The sequence below is a fragment of the Neovison vison genome, chromosome 6, assembly GCF_020171115.1.
Source record: "Neovison vison isolate M4711 chromosome 6, ASM_NN_V1, whole genome shotgun sequence".
Taxonomy (NCBI): domain Eukaryota; kingdom Metazoa; phylum Chordata; class Mammalia; order Carnivora; family Mustelidae; genus Neogale; species Neogale vison.
Genome location: NC_058096.1, coordinates 217,550,578 through 217,572,909, shown reverse-complemented (window position 1 = coordinate 217,572,909; position 22,332 = coordinate 217,550,578). Strand labels below are relative to the sequence as shown.

General features: G+C 40.3%; 2 protein-coding genes across 2 annotated transcripts; both read right to left on the bottom strand.

Moving 5' to 3' along the window:
* Positions 1 to 457: 457 nt before the first annotated feature.
* On the bottom strand, positions 458 to 1,332 carry LOC122909767 (putative gustatory receptor clone PTE01). The gene has a single exon (XM_044254292.1). It carries the CDS (start codon positions 1,315 to 1,317, stop codon positions 487 to 489), a length of 831 nt encoding a protein of 276 aa, XP_044110227.1. The 5' UTR covers positions 1,318 to 1,332; the 3' UTR covers positions 458 to 486.
* An 8,753-nt stretch (positions 1,333 to 10,085) lies between these two features.
* Positions 10,086 to 11,078, bottom strand: LOC122909761 (putative gustatory receptor clone PTE01). Its single transcript, XM_044254286.1, has one exon. The coding sequence runs from the start codon at positions 11,076 to 11,078 to the stop codon at positions 10,086 to 10,088; it is 993 nt and encodes a 330-aa protein (XP_044110221.1).
* Positions 11,079 to 22,332: the final 11,254 nt, after the last annotated feature.

The following is a 22,332-nucleotide window of genomic DNA, read 5'->3' as shown; positions in this document are numbered from 1 at the left end:
TCTGAAGAGACTTGTAGGGGCACCTAGGTGGCTCAGTTGGTTGAGCATCCAGTTCTTGGTTTTGGCTCAGGTCATGGTCTCAGGATCATGGGATAGAGCCCTGTGACAGGCTCCAAGCTCAGTGGGGAGTCCGCTTGATGTTCTCTCTCTCTCCCTCTACCTATGCCCCTCCTCCCCCTCTCAAATGAACAAATAAATCTTTTAAAAGAGAGAGAGAGTGTTCTACATTTCACCTGGATACCAGGGTCATTGAGAAGAACCTCTCATGCATTTGTTATGATGTACAAGGCATCCCAGAATACTCCTGCAACTCAATTAAAAACAAATTTTAAAAAGTAATATTCATATATGAAACATGAAGAGGAATGGGAATTACAAGACTGAAAAAATAATGTGACCAAGAAAGCAGTATTTGCTGGTCTACATGTTTGGTTTTGCTGATTATTTTCAACCCACACTTCAAAAAGAATTGTGCACATACTGAGATTAGCCTGTTCTTCTGAGGAACCTCCATAGGGCACTCTTGATATCCCTGTTCCTCAGGCTGTAAATGAAGGGGTTCAGCATGGGAGTGACTACGGTGTACACAACAGAGGCCACCATATCCTTCCTGGGGGAAGGCAACAATGCTGATCCAAGGTACACTCCAATAGCAGTTCCATAAAATAAGCAAACAACTGACAGGTGAGAGCCACAGGTAGAGAAGGCTTTGTACTTCCCACCTATGGATGGGACTCTCAGAATGGAGGAAACAATTTTATAGTAAGAGAAAAAGATCCCTGAAATAGGGAGAAAACCAGAGATGGCACCAACAAAATACATGATTATGTTATTGGTGAAAGTGTCAGAACACGCAAGGTTCAGGAGCTGAGAAGGGTCACAGAAAAAATTAGAAATTTTCATGTCCTTGAAGCAGGTAAGTTGTAACACAATCAAATTATGCAACTGGGAGTCCAAAAGGCTAACAAAAAAAGACAACAAAACTAAAAAGCCACAGAAGTGGGGGTTCATTATGACTGAGTAGTGTAGAGGGTGACAGATGGCCACAAACCGGTCATATGCCATCGCAGTCAGAAGCATACCGTCCATACATCCAAAAAGGATCAAAAAAGACATCTGAGTCAGGCAACCCATATAGGAGATGGCTGTGCTCTGAGTTTGGATGTCCACGATCATCTTGGGGATTGTGGTAGAAGTGAAACCAATGTCAGCCAAGGACAGGTTGGACAGGAAGAAGTACATGGGGGTGTGGAGGTGGGGGTCAGAACTGACAGCCAGGATGATGAGCAGGTTCCCAAGCACTGTGAGCAGGTACATGGACAGAAACAGCCAAAAGAGAAGGGGCTACAGTTCTGGATCATCTGAGAGTCCCGTGAGGAAGAATTCTGAGACATGTGTTAGATTTTGTGGTTCTATGTAGCTTGGACACCTTCTGAAAAAGAAAAGAGGGTTGGAAAAATGAAACAAATGGGCATCCAGCACTGTGTCCCTATTGTTTATTCAAGCAATTCACAAATAAATTATTCACACTTGTGGTCATACACCCTAGTGCCTTCAGGGGTATTTCTCACTGTGACATGTATTTCTTAGAACTCATTTCCTCATTGGTTTCTTCATTATTCACCTCTCTCCATACACATTTACCCTAGAGAAACTCTCCTGAAGGGTATCAGAGCACCAAGAACTGAGATTTTTAAAATTTTGATGCCTCCTCTGTGCCAAAGTATAGGCTCTGGGGATTGAGAAATAAATGAGACTCAGTTGTTTCCCTCCATATGGCAAAGATGTACTTGTATAAACAAAGGTGAAAAGTCCTGCTAAAGCTGTAGGGAAATCATAATTTTGGGTCACCAGATATTTAAGTCTAATGACTTGAGAATTAGTTTTATCATTCTTAGTAATAAAATATCTAAAATTTAGTTTGCCTTTGGGGACACCTAAGTGGCTCAGTTGATTAAGTATCTGCCTTTGGCTCAGGTCATGATCTCAAGATCCAGCCCCGCCTGGATCTCTCTGCTCAGCAGGAAGTTTGCTTCTCCATCTCCCTCTGCCCCTCCCTGTGCTTGAGCTTGCTCTCTCTCTTTCTCTCTCTCTCTCTCTGTCTCAAATAAATAAAATCTTAAAAAATTTTAATATGCTCTACTTTATGCATTCATCACATATTTATTGCATGGAAGGCATCCATTTTAATCCTTATTAAGTTGAGGGGTGCCTGGGTGGCTCCATGGGTTAAAGCCTCTGTCTTCAGCTCAGGTCATGATCCCAGGGTCCTGGGATGGCGCCCAGAGTCCTGGCATTGAGCGCCGCATCAGGCTCTCTGCTCAGCTCAGGGAGCCTGCTTCCCCCTCTCTCCTGCCTACATCTCTGCCACTTGTGATCTACGTCTGTCAAATAAATAAAATCTTTTTTCAGAAATCCTTATTCATTTGAGCTGTATCAACTAGGAATCAACTTAGATGATAGCCCTAATTCTCAGAGATACCAGGGAATTGCCACATAGCACACTAATAATAAGTGGAGCAGACAAGTTTCAAAATTAAATTGTCATACTCTGAGTCCCATGAACTTCCTTGCTTCTAGAATTTCTGAAAGTTTTAAGCAGAGGTACAGAGGTTTTAACTACAGGTACATTTGAGATACATTTTTAACCCTATTTGGTTTCCTGAGTAGAAATGGACCTTTTGTGTCTCCTTTTGTGAATGAGAAGGCTGATTATAGGAATGGAGGAGGGGGGAGCCTGGGTGGCTCTGTCAGTTAAGCATCTGCCTCCAGCTGAGGATGATCCTGAGTCCTGGGACAGAGCCTCACTTTGGGCTCCCTATTCAGTGAGGATCCTGCTTCTCCCTCTCCCTCTGCTCCCCTGATCCTCCTCTTTCTCTTACTAGCTATCTCAAATAAATAAATAAAATATTTTAAAGAAAGGATGGAGAAGGAGGTGAACAGTTGAATCAAAAATCCAGGAACAGGGATGAGAGAGAGAGATATCTCCCTAAATAATCATGTGCCAACTCTGTATGATCACTGCCTATAATTTCAGCCATTCTTCCTATAGTTGATGCAGGAAGTACTATCTACTGCTCTCCAACAGTGGTCTGCCAGAAACCCCTAGAGGGAGTGACATAACCATTTTGGGTTGGCAGGGGAGAAGACTAGTCTGATGCCCAGATTCAAACATTCAACCCTTTCTAAGTCATGACCTGGCACAAGTTACATAAAATGCTACACTCTTTTCATTTTATGTAAAATAATAATAATGTGTGCACTTACAATTTGGGATAGATTATGCAGATGAACTCAAACAAGCTAAGTAAAACACATACCTCAGAGCCTGACATTTAGGAAACCCTCAATAAAAGTACATTGTGTTGTAGATAATGGTCAATGTCATCCTCCTCCTTCCAGTTATCATAATCTTACTTCAGGATCATTTTGGAGTAGCTTAGGGAAAGGTTAAAGAGATCCATGTGTGGTTGTGATGGGGGAGATGCCAACCAGACCAGAAGCAGTGAGAGTGGAAGCATAACTCTTCATGAGAGTTCTCAGAACCCCACCAGAACCAAGAAAACAAATTTCACAGGGCTCTCATCTGGAAATTTGAAACCGATGCCCTCCCATCTGTCTACCTGGTATCATCATGTTTGTGTTGTTGAAGAGAAAAAAATGCTCCTGACAGTCCCTCTTCCAATCACTGTCCCCCTCAGAACCTACCGGGCTGGGATGCATCTCTGTTGGAACATGACCAAGGAGTACTTATCACCTGTCTGGTGTGTGATAAAGGCTCAGAATCCCTCCTCAGGACTGGCAGGAAGGCTGAGACCTTCTGATGCAGATGCCCACAAAGGGAGGAGACACAGGTATGGAGCTACTGTATTAGAATCTTCAAACTAAAACCTGGAGGCAACTGCCAATTATTTACAATTGTATGATTTGGGAGACTCAATGCACAAAGCACATAATTAGCTAGTGGCTCCATGTTGTCCCAACTGCTGAGGACTTGATAATGGTTATGGTATGTGTGTGTGTGTGTGTGTGTGTGTGTGTGTGTGTGAGCGCGTGAGCACGTGATTTTAAGGATTTTATCTGTTTATTGAGAGAGAGAAAGAAAGAGAGCAGTGGGAGGGGTTAGGGAGGGAGAGAGAATCTCAAGCAAACTCCACACTGAGCATGGAGCCTGACATGGGGCTCCATCCCATGATCCTGAGATCACAACCTGAGCCAAAGCCAGGAATCAGAAACCCAATCAACTGAGCCACCCAGATGCCCCAGGACCTCCTAATGTTATTAGAAGAGGAAAGGGAAACAAGTGAATGTTTTGGGAAGGGTCTGAGTTCTTCCTCTCCTCAGGAAGAAATTCAGCCGTATTCCTTGCTTCTTCCTTCCAAGTTGTAGAATTGTAACATAAAATTCAGACTTTTTTTTCTTTTTTCTTTTCTCTTTTTCTTTTTTTTTTTAGGTATTTTTTAAAAGATTTTATTTACGGGACGCCTGGGTGGCTCAGTTGGTTGGACGACTGCCTTCGGCTCAGGGCGTGATCCTGGAGTCCCGGGATCGAGTCCCACATCGGGCTCCCAGCTCCATGGGGAGTCTGCTTCGCTCTCTGACCTTCCCCTTGCTCATGCTCTCTCTCACTGTTTCTCTCTCTCAAATAAATAAATAAAATCTTTAAAAAAAAAAAAAAAGATTTTATTTACTTTATTTGACACTCAGAGGGAGAAATTACAAGTAGGCAGAGAGGCAGGCAGAGAGAGAGGGGGAAACAGGCTCTCCGCTGAGCAGAGAGCCCAATCCAAGGACCCTGAGATCATGACCTGAGCTGAAGGCAGAGGCTTAACCCACTGAGCCACCCAGGTGCCCTTTTTTAGGTGTTTAGTAGAAATTTATTAATTGATTTATATAGGCACTAATGCTATATACAATCATACAGTTTTTAAAAATAGTTAGCTAGAGATTATGCTAAGCGAAATAAGTCAAGCAGAGAGAGTCAATTATCATACGGTTTCACTTATTTGTGGAGCATAACAAATAGCATGGAGGACATGGGGAGATAGAGAGGAGAAGGGAGTTGGGGGAAATTGGAAGGGGAGGTGAACCATGAGAGACTATGGACTCTGAAAAACAATCTGAGGGGTTTGAAGGGGCGGGGGGTGGGAGGTCGGGGTACAAGGTGGTGAGTATTATAGAGGGCATGGCTTGCATGGAGCACTGGGTGTGGTGCAAAAATAATGAATACTGTTATGCTGAAAATAAATTAAAAATGAATTTTTAAAAATAGCAAGAATTGTTACAGAACCATAAATTTATGACATCATTGGGAAGCAAGGCTTAATTGTCTATATTTTTTTCCAATTTATTTATTTTCAGAAAAACAGTATTCATTATTTTTTCACCACACCCAGTGCTCCATGCAAGCTGTGCCCTCTATAATACCCACCACCTGGTACCCCAACCTCCCACCCCCCCTCCACTTCAAACCCCTCAGACTGTTTTTCAGAGTCCATAGTCTCTCATGGTTCACCTCCCCTTCCAATTTACCCAAAAGCACATACCCTCCCCAATGTCCATAACCCTACCCCCTTCTCCCAAACCCCCTCCCCCCAAAGTCTATGCTACCTAAAGCAATCTACACATTTAATGCAATTCCTATCAAAGTACCATCCATCTTTTTCAAAGAAATGGAACAAATAATTTTAAAATTTATATGGAACCAGAAAAGACCTCGAATAGCCAAAGGGATATTGAAAAAGAAAGCCAAAGTTGGTGGCATCACAATTCCGGACTTCAAGCTTTATTGTCTATATTTTTTTCCCTAATTTATTTATTTTCAGAAAAACAGTATTCATTATTTTTTCACCACACCCAGTGCTCCATGCAAGCTGTGCCCTCTATAATACCCACCACCTGGTACCCCAACCTCCCACCCCCCCACCACTTCAAACCCCTCAGACTGTTTTTCAGAGTCCATAGTCTCTCATGGTTCACCTCCCCTTCCAATTTACCCAAATTCCCTACTACTCTCTAACGCCCCTTGTCCTCCATGCTATTTGTTATGCTCCACAAATGAGTGAAACCATATGATAATTGACTCTCTCTGCTTGACTGATTTCACTCAGCATAATCTCTTCCAGTCCCGTCCATGTTGCTACAAAAGTTGGATATTCGTCCTTTCTGATGGAGGCATAATACTCCATAGTGTATATGGACCACATCTTCCTTATCCATTCATCCGTTGAAGGGCATCTTGGTTCTTTCCATAGTTTGGCGACTGTGGCCATTGCTGCTATAAACATTGGGGTACAGATGGCCCTTCTTTTCACGACATCTGTATCTTTGGGGTAAATACCCAGGAGTGCAATTGCAGGGTCGTAGGGAAGCTCTATTTTTAATTTCTTGAGGAATCTCCACACTGTTCTCCAAAGAGGCTGCACCAACTTGCATTCCCACCAACAGTGTAAGAGGGTTCCCCTTTCTCCACATCCTCTCCAACACATGTTGTTTCCTGTTTTGTTAATTTTGGCCATTCTAACTGGTGTAAGGTGATATCGCAATGTGGTTTTAATTTGAATCTCCCTGAGGACTAATGATGATGAGCATTTTTTCATGTGTCTGATAGCCATTTGTATTTCTTGATTGGAGAAGTGTCTGTTCATATCTTCTGCCCATTTTTTGATGTGTTTGTCTGTTTCGTGTGGGTTGAGTTTGAGGAGTTCATTATAGATCCTGGATATCAACCTTTTGTCTGTACTGTCATTTGCAAATATCTTCTCCCATTTCGTGGGTTGCCTATTTGTTTGGTTGACTGATTCCTTTGCTGTGCAGAAGCTTTTGATTTTGATGAAGTCCCAGAAGTTTATTTTCGCTTTTGTTTCCTTTGCCTTTGGAGACGTATCTTGAAAGAAGTTGCTGTGGCTGATATCGAAGAGATTACTGCCTATGTTCTCCTCTAAGATTCTGATAGATTCCTGTCTCACGTTGAGGTCTTTTATCCATTTTGAGTATATTTTTTAATGAAAGTCTCATTCTCAAACCTTTCCTTTAAAAAGTTTGTTAAAATTATCATTTAAAAAGTATCAAATATTTTACATACCTGATATGTCAAATGTCAACTTTCTCCTTTTCTTTTTGCCCCTCTTTACTCCCATGTTTAAACTCCACTGTTTAAAGTCTACAAGTATATATGTTATATCAAAACTAAGGAATTTATTTAGTTATTTCACACATTTATGTCAAGATGGTCTACCTTTAGTTTGCCTTGGATGTGTTTTATAAAGCCTAGATAATAAACAGTCTGAAATATTGTTTTTCAGCTAATATAAGTGAGTGTATTTCGTGTTCCAATTTTATATTATGAACTGCACATGAGAGGGAGGAAGATGATCTGTAAGGACACTTCTTATCCAAAAGCTTATTACTCTAGAGAGAGTTGTCACTATATTGGGTTGCCATTTATAGAGAATATTAAAGAAATAGAAAATATTAAATAAAGAAATAGAGTATTAAAGAACAAATTATTTAAAAATAGAGTATTAAAGAACACATTATTGCTCCAATGAAATAATGCTTGTACATTTAAGACTTTTTTTTAATTGATCCTTTGGTGTGTGATTTTGATATCTGTAAAATGATTGTATGAATCATAAAGTTGGAAAGAATTCGGTCTTCTGTATAAAGAACGTGATACCATTTCCATTTTCTCAGTTAATATTTGCTCTAAGGATAACTTTCTATTTTCATTTCTTTAGTCCTTGCTTGGGTTGGCATTTTATATGTTGGAGATTCACAGGTTATTTTTAAGATTTTATTTACATTCAAGTTAGTTAATTTATAGTGTAGTATTCGTTTCAGAGATAGAGTTTAGTGATTCATCAACTGCACCTAACACCCAGTGTCCATTACAAGTGTCCTTCTTAATACCCATCACCAATTACCCCGTCCCCCACCACCCTTCCAGCAACCCTCAGTTTGTTCCCTATAGTTAAGAGTCTCTTGTGGCTTGCCCTACTCTCTGTTTTTATCTTATTTTATATTTCCTTCCCTTCTCTTATGTTCATCTGTTTTGTTTATTTTTTGGCTAATTTGAATCGGGCTTCAGTTCTGTTTTTCTCTAATTGGATTACTCTGGTATTAGAAAACTACTGATTTTCATATATTTTTGGTAACTGATACTCTACTTAAATACTTCAGAGAGCCTCTCATAACAATACAATCAAGGTGTTGGCCAGGGCTGTAATCATCCCAAGGCTCAACTAGCAGATCACTTACAATCTCACTCCTGGGGCTGATGGTAGAATTCACATGTTTGCAGGTTATTAGCCAGAGAATTTCCTCAGTTCCTTGATACGTGGACCCTTGATGGGGCAGCTTAGAACATGGCAATTGAGTTCCATCAACCTGAGCAACAAAGAGAGTAAGAGAGGTGACAGCAGGAAGAAAGCTGCCTTCCCTCACACCCTCCCCCCCACTCTATTCCTGGAAGTGATTTCTCAGCATTTCTTCCACGTTCTCATTGTTGGAAACAAGTCACTGTGTCTATTTCACTTTCAATAAGAGGGACATACACAAGAGCAAGAAAACCAGGAGTTGGGGGACACTGGGAGCCTCTCAGGTACTGCCCACCACACAAGTCTCATCCTCTACGAGAACTTTGTGCTCCAAGCACTTCAAGACTCATGTCATATCTGTCTGCTTTCCAACATAGTCCCGAATTTGTCACACAGCAAAAATTCCTAGACAAATTGGAAAATGGGTAGAACTTTCTCTCCATTGGGTATTTCAGCAGATCCCACTTTACTGCTTCTGGTGACACAGGCTCAAGTAAACTCCCTGGTTTCTGTTATACCAGGAGAGCCCCTCCACCACTGGTAAGCCAATTCGTAGCCATTCCATTCCCAAATTTAACAGATGTCCCCAGTGGTTGTGATTTCTGCTAACTAGAAAGGAATCAACTCACTCCAGAGTATATTTTCTTAGATTTCTGTGGGGTTCTCAGCCCTTGAAAACAAACAAACTATGGTTTTGGTTTATCTGTTTTTTCTAGTAGATAAACAGAGATGTGGATAGTTGTACATCGTAACTTTCTAAGTCCTATCTATGCATCTTTCCTGACAACATGGATGGACCTATGGGCTATGACGTTAAGTGAAATGTGTCAGTCAGAAAAAAACAAATATCGTGTGATTTCATGCCTATGTTGAATTTAAGAAACAAAACAAATGAACAAAGAAAAAAAGAGACAAACAAAAAAACAGACTTTTAAAAACAGAGAACAAACTGGTGATTGCCAGAGGAGAGATGAGGGATAGGTGAAATAGTTAAAGGGGATGAAGAGTACACTTCTCTTAGGGTGCCTGGGAGGCTCAGTCAGTTAAGTGTCTGCCTTTGGCTCAGGTCATGATCTTTGGTTCCTGGGATCACCTCAAGTTGGGCTCCCCACTGAGTGGGTAGTCTGATTCTCCCTCTGCCTCTGCCCCTCCCCTCTCTATGTGTTTCTCTCTCTCTCTCTCTCTCTCTCAAATAAATAAATAAATAAAATCTTTTAAAAGGGTACACCTATCTTGATGAGCACTGAGAAATGTATAGAACTGTTGCATCATATTGTACCCCCGAACCTAATAAAACACTTAATTAATACTTAATTGTACTTGAAAATAAAATAGATAAATACCAAGTTTGAGAACCAGTGACATACGTCCACCCACATAACCTGCACAAACCAATTGGATAAATAAGTGATTTGTATGGAAAATTCACAAGAACTGTGGGAAATATGTGAATTTGAAATATATAAAAGGAAAATTGCTCATCTTTCTGGGATGCTTGGGTAGCCAATGATAAAGCACAGTCTCCATAGATACAATAAGATTTAGTCATGCAGTGATTATAATATACAAGGGACCCCAGAATACTCCCTCAGTCCCATTTAAGACATAGGGAAGAAAGCAATTTTCAGACGTTAAGTGAGGAGATAGATGAAAGCCATGACAACTACAAAAATGATGTGGTGAGAGAGGTAGGATTTCCAGGTCTAGGTGCTTAGTTTTGCTGCACTTTCCAACCTACACTCCAAATGGATGGCACGGGTGCTGCAATCAGATGGTTTTGCTGAAGAGCCTCCACATGGCCCTTTTGATGTCCCTGTTCCTCAGGCTGTAGATGAAAGGGTTCAGCATGGGGGTGACTACAGTATACACCACTGAGGCCACTGCACCTTTCCTGGGAGAACGTGAGACAGCTGAACTGAGGTACACCCCAAGGCCTGTTCCATAAAACAAGCAAACAACTGACAGGTGGGAGCCACAGGTAGAGAAGGCTTTGTGCTGCCCACCTGTGGATGGGACTCTCAGAATGGAGGAGACAATTTTATAGTAAGAGAAAAGGATGCCTGAGATAGGGAGAAAGCCAGAGATGGCACCAACAAAATACATGACTATGTTGTTGGTGAAAGTGTCAGAACAGGCCAGGTTCAGGAGCTGAGAAGGGTCACAGAAGAAATGAGAAATTTCCACATCCTTGAAATAGGTGAGTTGCAACACAACTGAATTGTGCATCTGGGAGACCAACAGGCTGATGAAAAAAGATGTCAAAACCAGCAGGCCACAGAGGCGGGGGTTCATGATGACCAAGTAGCGCAGAGGGTGACAGATGGCCACGAACCGGTCATATGCCATCACAGCCAGGAGGAGACTATCCAAACATCCAAAAAGCATAAAAAAAGACATCTGAGTCAAGCAACCCATATAGGAGATGGCTGTGCTCTGAGTTTGGATGTCCATGATCATCTTGGGGATTGTGGTAGAAGTGAAACCAATGTCAGCCAAGGACAGGTTGGACAGGAAGAAATACATGGGGGTGTGGAGGTGGGGGTCAGAGCAGACGGCCAGGATGATGAGCAGGTTCCCAAGCAAGGTGACCAGGTACATGGACAGAAACAGCCCAAAGAGAAGGGGATGCAGTTCTGGATCATCTGAGAGTCCCGTGAGGAAGAATTCTGAGACACGTGTTAGATTTTGTGGTTCTATGTAGCTTGTACACCTTCTGAAAAAGAAAAGAGGGTTGGAAAAGTGAATCAAGTGAATGGGCATCCAGTACTGTGTTCCCATTGTGTATTCAAGCAATTCACAAGTAAAATATTCACACACGGGGCCATACATTCCAGTGTCTTCAGCAATCTTTCTGTGTCTTAGATCTAATTTTCTTAGAACTGTTTCCTCATTGATTTCTGTGCTATCCACATCTCTCTATACATGCTTTAAAAACACTCAACTGGACTCTGAAAAACAGTCTGAGGGGTTTGAAGTGGCGGGGGGGTGGGAGGTTGGGGTACCAGGTGGTGGGTATTATAGAGGGCACAGCTTGCATGGAGCACTGGGTGTGGTGAAAAAATAATGAATACTGTTTTTCTGAAAATAAATAAATTGGAAAAAAATATAAATAAATAAATAAATAAACACTCAACTGAAGAATGTTAGAGGAGCATGAACATTTGGAGATAACTGACAAATCCATCATTATCATAAAATACTCTTAAAGAATCATACCGAATAGGAAACATTCTTCTCCCTTCAAGGAAAAAAAATCATTCTGATTAAAGGACACTTAGAAACAGCCTTATTTTATTCAAATAAGTGCAAGAAATTCCCTTTAGAATATTTATAAGCTGTATAATTGCTAGAACTACATTATTGACACTCTAAATTAAAGTCAAATGTTTATAATCAGAAACATCCCAGAAAGTTTTTTTTTAATGTGTTCATTATCTTCTGGGGTTTTCATCAGTCTCTGGTTTTTGACATCTCTCCATGGAAATACATGCTCACTCAAATATGTGGGTGGTAAAAGTGCTTATATGTATTTCTAAACCCAAGCATTTGGAAGTGCCCTGTCCTCATGAAATCCAACTCTCTCATTTATAATTAAGGAATTTAGGACCATACAAGACCCCCCCCCAAAACCAGGTCTGAAATCTAGCCTTCTTATGCTTCCATAACTTCAATCTTTACTGAAACTAGGAGAATTCTCCTTAATTCACTCTTTTTAAAATTAATTCCACTCAAGAGTCTGGGATTTGTTTGTTTGTTTGTCTTTTTTTTTATTTGTTCATTTCTTTTGTTTCTCAAATTCCATTTATGAGTGAAATCATATGGTATTTGTCTTTCTCTGACTTATTTCACTTAGCATTATGCCCTCTAGGTCCATCCATGTTGCTGAAAATAAATAAATAAGTAAATACATAAACAATAAAATCAATTCTCCTTAAATACAATAATTTTTTAAAGATTTTATTTTGAAGCAATCTGCACAGCCAACCAAACCTACGACCCTGAGATCAAGAGTCACACGCTCCACTGACTAAACCAGCCAGCCAGCCCTAAATACAATTATTTTTAAATAAATTCCCTGAAGGCAACTCTGATATTCATTTCTCTTGACAGGTCACACTATGGTTTACTTTAAAGAAAAATCCAAAGAGAAAAGTACAAAGACTAACATAACAAACACCTAGGGAGTTTCCACATTGGTAAAATAGTAATAACAACTGAACTTACCTTATTGGGTTGTTTGAAGAAATTAAATAAAGCATAAAGTGCTCAGACCTGTGGTTCTCAATCCTAGTTGATTATTATACTTACCCATTAATATTATAAAATGTACTGACATTTTATAATATTATAAATTAAATAAAGCATAAAGTGCTCAGACCTGTGGTTCTCAATCCTAGTTGATTATTATACTTACCCATTAATATTATAAAATGTACTGACATTATTATAATTTTATAATGTCAGTACATTTTATAATATTATAAATATTATATCCTATTCACTGCCTAGAGCCAATTAAATAATAATCTCTACCTGCACAATTCTTGGTCGTACTAATGTACAGCCAGGGTCAAAAACAATGCCTTAAGATATTGCCAGGCACTTAGAATATGGTCATTGAATATTACCTATTATTACTATAATGAATGCCCAAAAGCTATATTAAAATATAAGCATTTACTAATATTTGCTTCCAAACTCGTATTTTACAAAGATTTGAAATATTACTGATAAAATTTTAGCTTTCTTTAAATTCCTGCATGATCTCATTGCCCTGCACATCTGTCCCTCAAAGCAATCACTGTCATTAATTAGGTGGGTATATTTTCTTTGGGTGTTTCCATGATGTTATTATTTATGTATTTACAAAGGGTTTTCTTGAAAATTTACCTAAACAGTGTGTTACTAGGCACACTGCATATAAAGTGTCCTTGTTTACTACAACATTGTGTTTAACTCTAGATAATAACACCTCAAGTGATACAAAGTACTAACTGAGGAATTAACTTCATTTTGTTTATTGATTCCTTATTTCAACAACCCTATGAAAATCCTTTTGATTTGAAATCAAGGATGCAAATCAAGGATGAAAATCCTTGCATGATATGCAGAAAATCCTTTCCTGCATATCATGCAAGTAAGAATTTCTATATGACAGCTACATGGAGGATATTGTGTTATAAAAATCAATGCAAGTTCAATTTCACTACTTATTGCCTACATTTGTTTTCCCAGAAAAATTAGTTGCTATCAACTACATACTATTATTAAAGTATACAATCAGAAATATTTCTCAAGTATTTAGTTACAGTCATTCTGTGATAGCTCCATATAAAAATTCACATCTTATGTAGGGGATAATATTTCCATATCTCGGATTTTCAAACTCAGCTGTAAAGTGCATTACTGTTGCTAGGAAATCCTATAATCCACCATTTTACTGCCATAAGTGCTCCTGAAAAATCCCTGGTCCAGTACCCTAATTCACAGGAAAATGTGTAAATCCCTCGACCTGTGTGTGCTCGCCTCGCGTCTCTGGAAATCGAAAGATAAGTCATCTCCAGAGATGCGTGGCATCTAAGGGAAGTGGAACTTAATAAATATTTTGTCATTGTTTTGTAACCAGAATTTTTTTTTGCTTTTTCTTTAAGATTTTATTTATTTATTTGAGGGAGAGAATGCACATGCAAATGCTCACACACAAGCAGGGGAAGGGGCAGAGGAGAAGGGGAAAAGCAGACTCGCCCATCCCAGGACTCCAGGATCAGGACCTGAGCCCAAGGCAGATGCTTAAACGACTGAGCCCCCCCCCACACTTATGTAACCAGAATTTGAATCATTATTGTAACTATGGGATTACTGATGAAATGCAAATCTAAGAAGTCTTAATAGCCTTTCATTGTGTTACATGGCAGAGAATCTGGAGGCTCTCTTGTCTCAGGTCACTAGAAATCCTAAAAAGTGTTTAAATCTACACAGTTAACTTTATCTTCCCCTTCTCATTCTGCCTTTTCTTTTTCATACTTACGAAAAAGCACTGTGATGATTTTTGAACAGCCGAACATTGCAGATGCTATTAAATAGAAAATAATAGAGAGGTGCCTGGTGGCTCAATTGGTTAAGCATCCAATTTTTGATCCCAGGCTCAGATCTTGATTTCAGGGTCATGGTTCAAGGCTGTGTTGGGTAACATGCTGGGCGTGGAGACTGCTTTAAAAAAAAAAGAAAGAGGGGCACCTGGGTGGCTCAGAGAACGGTTAAGCCTCTGCCTTTGGCTCAGGTCCTGATCTCAGGGTCCAGGGATCAAGCCCCACATCGGGCTTTCAGCTCCGCGGGGAGCCTGCTTCCCCATCTCTCTCTCTCTACTTGTGATCTCTGTCAACTTAAATAAAATCTTTTAAAAATGTTTAAAATACACAGTTTTATATATATGCCAAATGTGAATGAAATCTACTTTATCTCCATCCACTAAAATATGCATATGTATGCACTGACACCAATAAAAAGATGATAGATCAGTTAAAAAAAAAAGTCTCTCAAATGTCTCCCCAGAGGTTCAAAGTCAGTCATTCTTGCTGGGGTCAGGGAAACCTCAGTGTGAACAAAGGTCTCAGGGGATTTACCTACGTGGCTGTGCTGTGAGCCTCAATGGAGGAATCTTCACACTACAGACACTACCAGTGCCAGGGCAGGGAGCTGTTTCTCAGATGTGGTGCTGAAAATAAAACCATCCCTCAACGTCCAGCAACAGGTTCTCCAGCAACTCCGATTCTCCAGAGACCGCCACTGTTTAACCCCCTCCCAGAAAAGGTGACTTTAACTTACAGACCTTGTTTTCTGCATTTATGGGGAAAGAAATGCTCCTAATCATGACAATTTACCTTTTCTCTACTCTTACACTCAATATTTCCTTATCAAAAAACAAACAAAAAAAAGCATTTCTCTGCAGAATAACTTTATAAAAAGACACACTTAGGGGCACCTGGGTGGCTCAGTGTGTTAAAAGCCTCTGCCTTCGGCTCAGGTCATGATCCCAGGGTCTTGGGATTGAGCCCCACATCGGGCTCTCTTCTCAGCAGGGAGTCTGCTTCTCCCTCTCTCTCTCTCTGCCTGTTGCTCTGCCTACTTGTGATCTCTGTCAAATAAATAAATAAATAAATATAAAAAGATCCTATTGAATGTTTATGACACAGATACAAACAAGCGTTATTTTATCTTTTTTTTACGACTTTATTTATTTATTTTACAGAGACAGACAGCAAGAGAGGGAACACAAGCAGGGGGTGGGAGCAGTGGGAGAGGGGAAAGCCAGCTTCCCACTGAGCAAGAAGCCAGAAGCCAGCCTCAATCCCAAGGCCCTGGGATCATGACCTGAGCCAAAGACAGCTGCTTCATGACTGAGCCACCCAGGTTCCCCCAAGTGCTATTTTATCTTATCTCTTATCGGTAAAATGAAAGAAGGCACAGGCAGGAAAAGACCAGTGTATGCAAGCCATATTGACTATCCTTTGTTCCTATGACTCAGAGAAAGTCCTACTTTCTCTATATTGCATATATATTGCATGGAGCATTCTATATTTAATATATTGGGGGGTTTTGTTGTTGTTGTTGCCTACTCTGTACCAAAGATGATACAAGATCTGGGGAAATAGAAATAATGTGATTCAGTCATTTCCTTCCAAGCACTCAGTACTTACCTTGTATAGGGGTAAAAATTAAATTTTTTGTCAGGAAGCCATTGTAAACCAATCAGATCACAGGATATATTGGTTGAAGGACATAAAGGTTGGTATTAACAATATTAATCAATATTATCAATAATAATATCTAAAATTTTTTCCCTTACTGTATGCATCTGTCATGTTTTTAACCACATTGGTAGTATTCATATCTATTTAGTCCTTACTTAATGGAGTGGTATCAACTAGGAATCAAGTTAGATGACAGTTTTGAGGCTCAGAGATAATAAGAACTTGCTCCCGCTTATTCCATAACAAGAAAATAGGACTTAAAATTATATCATGAATCTGAGGCACATGCATTTAACTTCTTTACTCTGTTAAGTGAAATGGTTGTTTGCATCAGAAAGGGAGAACCCCAGCCAGGTGCCTTGTGCCTGGAGCCAGACTCTTTGATTCAAACCTGGCTTCATCCCATTCTATCCCATGACCTAGGACAAGTTATATTAAAAGGCTATAATCCTCTTCTCCTCTGTAAAAGAACAATAATGTGTACCCGTGTATTTTAGGGGTGACTAGGCAGATGAAAAGAAACAGTCTACATAAAGCACTTATTTCAGAGCTTAGGATTGAAATCCTTAGTAAAGGTTCATGATGTCATATATCTGGTCATCTGGTATCATTCCCCTGCTCCCCTTCATCATCACTTCCATGGTCATTTTGGAGTGCTTACGGGACAGTTTAGAGGGACTTATTTTCTGCTCTGGTGAGGGAGATTCCTACAGGAGGTAGAACCAGTGTGGGAGGAAAGCTGAACTCTGAATGACAATTCTCAGATTCCCACTAGAACCAATACAAACTTCACAGGTCTCTGAGCTCAACCTGCATATGCTCAACCTGCAACCGATATGCTGTATGCCCTTCCATACAGCTACACCAACTCTCCTGCTTATCCTGATGATGAAGAGACAATGCTCCCCCAGTTTTTTCTGTATCCAATATCTCCAACATCACTCACTGGACTATGGGTCCTCTACGATGGGGCATGACAAAGAAATGACGGTCCATCACTCTTCTTATGCCTGTGAGTTGTGAAGACTTGGGCTCTGTTCTCAGGTTGGGTAGGAAGACAGAGTCAGGTGTGGAACCCTTGGTGTATAAGTGACTCAGGGAAGAGAAGATGCACATACAGAGCCAACTGTGCTCACACTGGCCACTGAAAGTTTGCAGGGCACAAGCCGATTATTTACAGTTGTGTGGGCTTGAAAGCTCAATGCACAGAGCTCATAATTAACCAAATTGATCTGGGTTCTCTCCCAATCTCTGAGGGCTTGTTAATATTAATGGACCAGGATCAGAAGAAAAGTGAATGTCCTTTGTAGGGTCTGAGGCCTTCCACTTCTCAGGAGTGGAAGTACCTGTGCTTCTTCTGACTTTCAACTTTCATACATCTTAATAAAAAACCCAGACTTAAATTTTAAATTAACATACATAAACATGTGAGTTTATCAGTCATCAAATGACTAAGCAATTTAGGGAGAATTAGGACTTCTATATCAAGAATCTGGTAGTATTTTCAAGTATTTTTTGGCTGAGATTAACATTTAGATCAATGGATTTTGAGTAAAGTATATTACCCTCTATAACATAGGTGGGGCTTAACCAATCAGTTGAAGGCCTTAATAGAATAAAGGCTGACCTCCCAGAGAAAGCAGGAATCTTGTCATCAGACTGTCTTTGGTTGTGAATTGCAGTTCTTCCTGTGTTTCCTCCCTGCTTAGCCTACCTTGCAACATTTGGACTTAGCAAGTCACCATAATCATGTGAACCAATTTCTTAAATCTCTATATAAATATACACATATCCTGTTAGGTTCTTTAGAGAACCCAAATATATTAATATTGCTGTTGCTATCTCATTTAACCTTCTTTGACCAGGTGACACTTTCGTTTTCCTCATCAAACTCCAAAATTTAGGATGAGTGCTACTAATTGAGGGGAAAGCCTCAGTGGAAATATCCCAGGAAAGTCCACAGTAGCTGTCTAGGGGCGGTGCTAATATCCTTGGTACAAGAGTGGCATCACAGATAATAGAAAGGGTATGGGATTTAAAGACACAATTCCACCTGATCTCAGCAACAATTTAAGACCTGTGGCACATCAGGGCACTTCAGTTCCTCATCAGCGAAAAAACCACCTGTGGAATGGGAGAAAACATTTGCAAACCACATGTCCAATAATTGGATAAATCTCAAAAATGTAAAAGAAACTCCAATAAGAACCAAGATGCCCTTCAACGGACGAATGGATAAGGAAGATGTGGTCCATATACACTATGGAGTACTATGCCTCCATCAGAAAGGACGAACACCCAACTTTTGTTGCAACATGGATGGGACTGGAAGAGATTATGCTGAGTGAAATAAGTCAAGCAGACAGAGTCAATTATCATATGGTTTCACCTATTTGTGGAGCGTAACAAATAACATGGAGGACAAGGGGAGATGGAAAGGAGAAGGGATTTGGGGGAAATTGGAAGGGGAGGTGAACCATGAGAGACTATGGCCCCTGAAAAACAACCTGAGGGTCTTGAAGGGGCGGGGGGTGAGAGGTCGGGGTACCAGGTGGTGGGTATTATAGAGGGCACGGATTGCATGGAGCACTGGGTGTGGTGCAAAAACAATAAATACTGTTATGCTGAAAAGAAATAAAAATTTTTTAAAAAAAGGAACTCCAATAACCCAATGGTAAACAAACAAACAACTAATAACCTGATTTTTAAAAAATGGGTTAAGGACTTAAACAGACATTTTCACAAAGGAGATACATAAATAGCTAACAAGTATATGAAAAGGTGCTCAGTATCATTATTCATCATAGAAATGCAAATCATATATATACAAAAGTGTATGTATACTATCATTGTGTATATATACATATATATTGTGTATATATACTTGCATAGTATATTCTACTATGCATCTAGTATACGACATATCTATTCAGCCTGAAAAAAGAAGGAAATTCTGTCATTTGAAACAACATATGGTTTGCAAATGTTTTCTCCCATTTCGTAACCTTAAGGATATTATGCTAAGTGAAATAAGCCAATCACAGAATGACAAATAATGCATAATTCCAGTTATGTTCAGAGTCAGAGTAGAATGGTGGCAGGAGGGAGAAATGGAGAGTTCCTAAACAAAGGGCATGAAATTTCAGTCAAGCAAAAGAAGTTCTAGAGATGTGCAACATTGTACCTAAAGTCAATGGTAATATATAAACACCTCAAAATTTATTAGAAGAAGGGAACCTGGGTGGCTCAGTGGGTTAAGGCCTCTCCCTTCAGCTTGGGTCATGATCCCAGGGTCCTGCGATCAAGCCCCACACAGGGCTCTCTGCTCAGTGTGGAGACTGTTTCCTCCTCCCTCCCTCTGCCTGCCTCTCTGCCTACTTGTGATCTCTGTCAAATAAATAAATAAAATCTTAAATTAAAAAAAAACTTGTTAGAAGAGTAGAGCTCAGGGCGCCTGGGTGGCTCAGTGGGTTGGGTCTCTGCCTTCCACTCAGGTCACAGTCCCAGGGTCCTGGGATGGAGCCCTGCAGCGGGCTCTCTGCTCAGCGGGGAGCCTGCTTCCCTTCCTCTCTCTCTGGCTGCCTCTCTGCTTACTTGTGATCTGTCAGATAAATAAATTTAAAAAAAATAAAAAGGAAGAGTAGAGCTCGTGTTAAATGTTCTGAGACCCACAATATTAACTGAGAAAATGGAAATACTCCCAGATTCTTGATATAGAAGAATTCTCCCTAAATTGCTCATTCGAATGCATTTGCTGACAGATTAAACTCACATGTTTGTTAACTTAAAAATTAAGGGCCTATTTAACGTTTAACAGAGATGTTTTTGTTTTTGTTTGTGTTGCCGGTTCTGTGCCAAGGATAGTATAAGCCCTGGGAAATCAGAAATGAATGAGATTCAGTATTTCCCTCCACTCAGTATTTGTGTCAGGACAAAATAAAATGTCCTGTTCAAAGATCTAGGGAAATTGTGCCTTCAGATCACAGGATATTTTAATCAAATAGTATGAGACAAGCCTATTAATAACATAGGAAATCTATTTTGTACTTTCTGTGTACATTCATCACATACACAGTTCCACTATACTGTTTAATCTTTGCAGTTAGAACAAAGAAGGAAGACAGTGTAAGGAAAATGTAGGACTGGGGACAAAAGAGACCTGTAACTGGCTGAGCCTTCTATGATCCATATCTTCTATGATCCATATCTCATCTTTCTATGACCTTCTATGATCCATATCTCATCTGTCATCCTATTAGTCTATTACTATAGTCTAGCTGGTGCAAGGGGTACCCATTACTCCCCACTGAGGGCTACTGGAAACCTCCAAAGTGACCTGGCTGGTCAAATGACAGACTGGGTTGGTAGGAGGTAGATGGCTAGATGACCTGTGTCTGGAATCTGGATGTGAGGATTCAAATCCGAATTCATACCCATTTTATCCCATGACTGAATACAAGTTATATTTAAATGCTGTGCTCCCTTATTCATCTGTAAAATGATGATCATGTGCAGTCCTCTTCCTTGGTGGGGGAGGGCAAGGTATGCAGATGAAATGAAGCAAGCTACACAGAACGCTTAGCTCTGAGCCTGTCATATAGGAAACCAATGAAATTTAACGATCTCATGCTTACTGTCTTCATCGGCGTACTCTGGGACACTTCAGAGACTGATTTCCTGCCATTGTAGAGCTAGAACCAGTGTGGGAAGAAAGCAGAGTTCTCAGTGAGTCCTTAGACTCTCATTAGAATCAAGAATGTAAACTTCACAGTGCTTGGAGTGAAAACTTTGCACACCCTACCATGTGTAACCCAAGGGTCCTGCTAGCCTGGCAATAAGGAAACAATGATCCCCCAGGCCCTCCTCCATCCACTGTCTCCCATGGCCCTCACTGGTTGCCCTGTGGCTTTGGTGGTGCATAAGCAAGGAGAAAGGGGGCTGCCCCTCCCCTGCTTGGTGAGCAACAATGGCTGAGGCTCTGTCCCCAGAACTGGCAGAAAGACAGACCCAGGCCAGGCTTCTGGGTGGAGATCACTACTCTGGGAGGAGACAGAGGTATGAAACCCACTTGACAGGGACTGGCAGCCTGAAAGCTGGAGACATAGGTTGATTATGGAACTGTGGCCTGGAGACATGCAAGCAGAGTTGATAATTAGCTGAACTGGCCCATGAACTCTACTCCCTGAAGACTTCACTATCTTGGAGAACCATAGGAGGAAAAAGTGTCCTTGTTCTTGCTCAATGACTTCTGAGTGTCCCCTCCTCCCAAAAGGAAGTTCATTTGGCCTCCTCTAGGCACATACCCACAAGGGAGGCTCTTTCTGTAAAGATTATTTCCACTTAAAAATTCTATTGCAGTTGAAAAACAAAAGTAAAACTGGGGGCATCACGCTACCTGATTTCAAGCTTTACTACAAAGCTGTGATCACCAAGACAGCATGGTACTGGCATAAAAACAGACACATAGACCAAGGGAACAGAGTAGAGAGCCCAGATATGGACCCTCAACTCTATGGGCAAATAATCTTCGACAAAGCAGGAAAAAATATACAGTGGAAAAAAGACAGTCTCTTCAATAAATGGTGCTGGGAAAACTGGGCAGCTATATGTAGAAGAATGAAACTCGACCATTCTCTTACACCATACACAAAGATTAACTCTAAATGGATAAAAGACCTCAACGTGAGACAGGAATCCATCAGAATCCTAGAGGGTAACATAGGCAGTAATCTCTTCGATATCAGCCACAGCAACTTCTTTCAAGATATGTTTCCAAAAGCAAAGGAAACAAAAGTGAAAATAAACTTTTGGGACTTCATCAAAATCAAAAGCTTCTGCACAGCAAAGGAAACAGTCAAAAAAAAAAACAAAGAGGCTGGTGAAAAAATAATGAATAATGTTTTTCTGAAAATAAATAAATTGGGGGAAAAAAAAAAAACAAAGAGGCAACCCACGGAATGGAGAAGATATTTGCAAATGACAGTACAGACAAAAGGTTGATATCCAGTATCTATAATGACCTCCTCAAACTCAACACACACAAAACAGGCAATCATATCAAAAAATGGGCAGAAGATATGGACAGACACTTCTCCAATGAAGACATACAAATGGCTATCAGACACATGAAAAAATGTTCATCATCACTAGCCCTCAGGGAGATTCAAATTAAAACCACATTGAGATATCACCTTACACCAGTTAGAATGGCCAAAATTAGCAAGACAGGAAACACCAGGTGTTGGAGGGGATGTGGAGAAAGG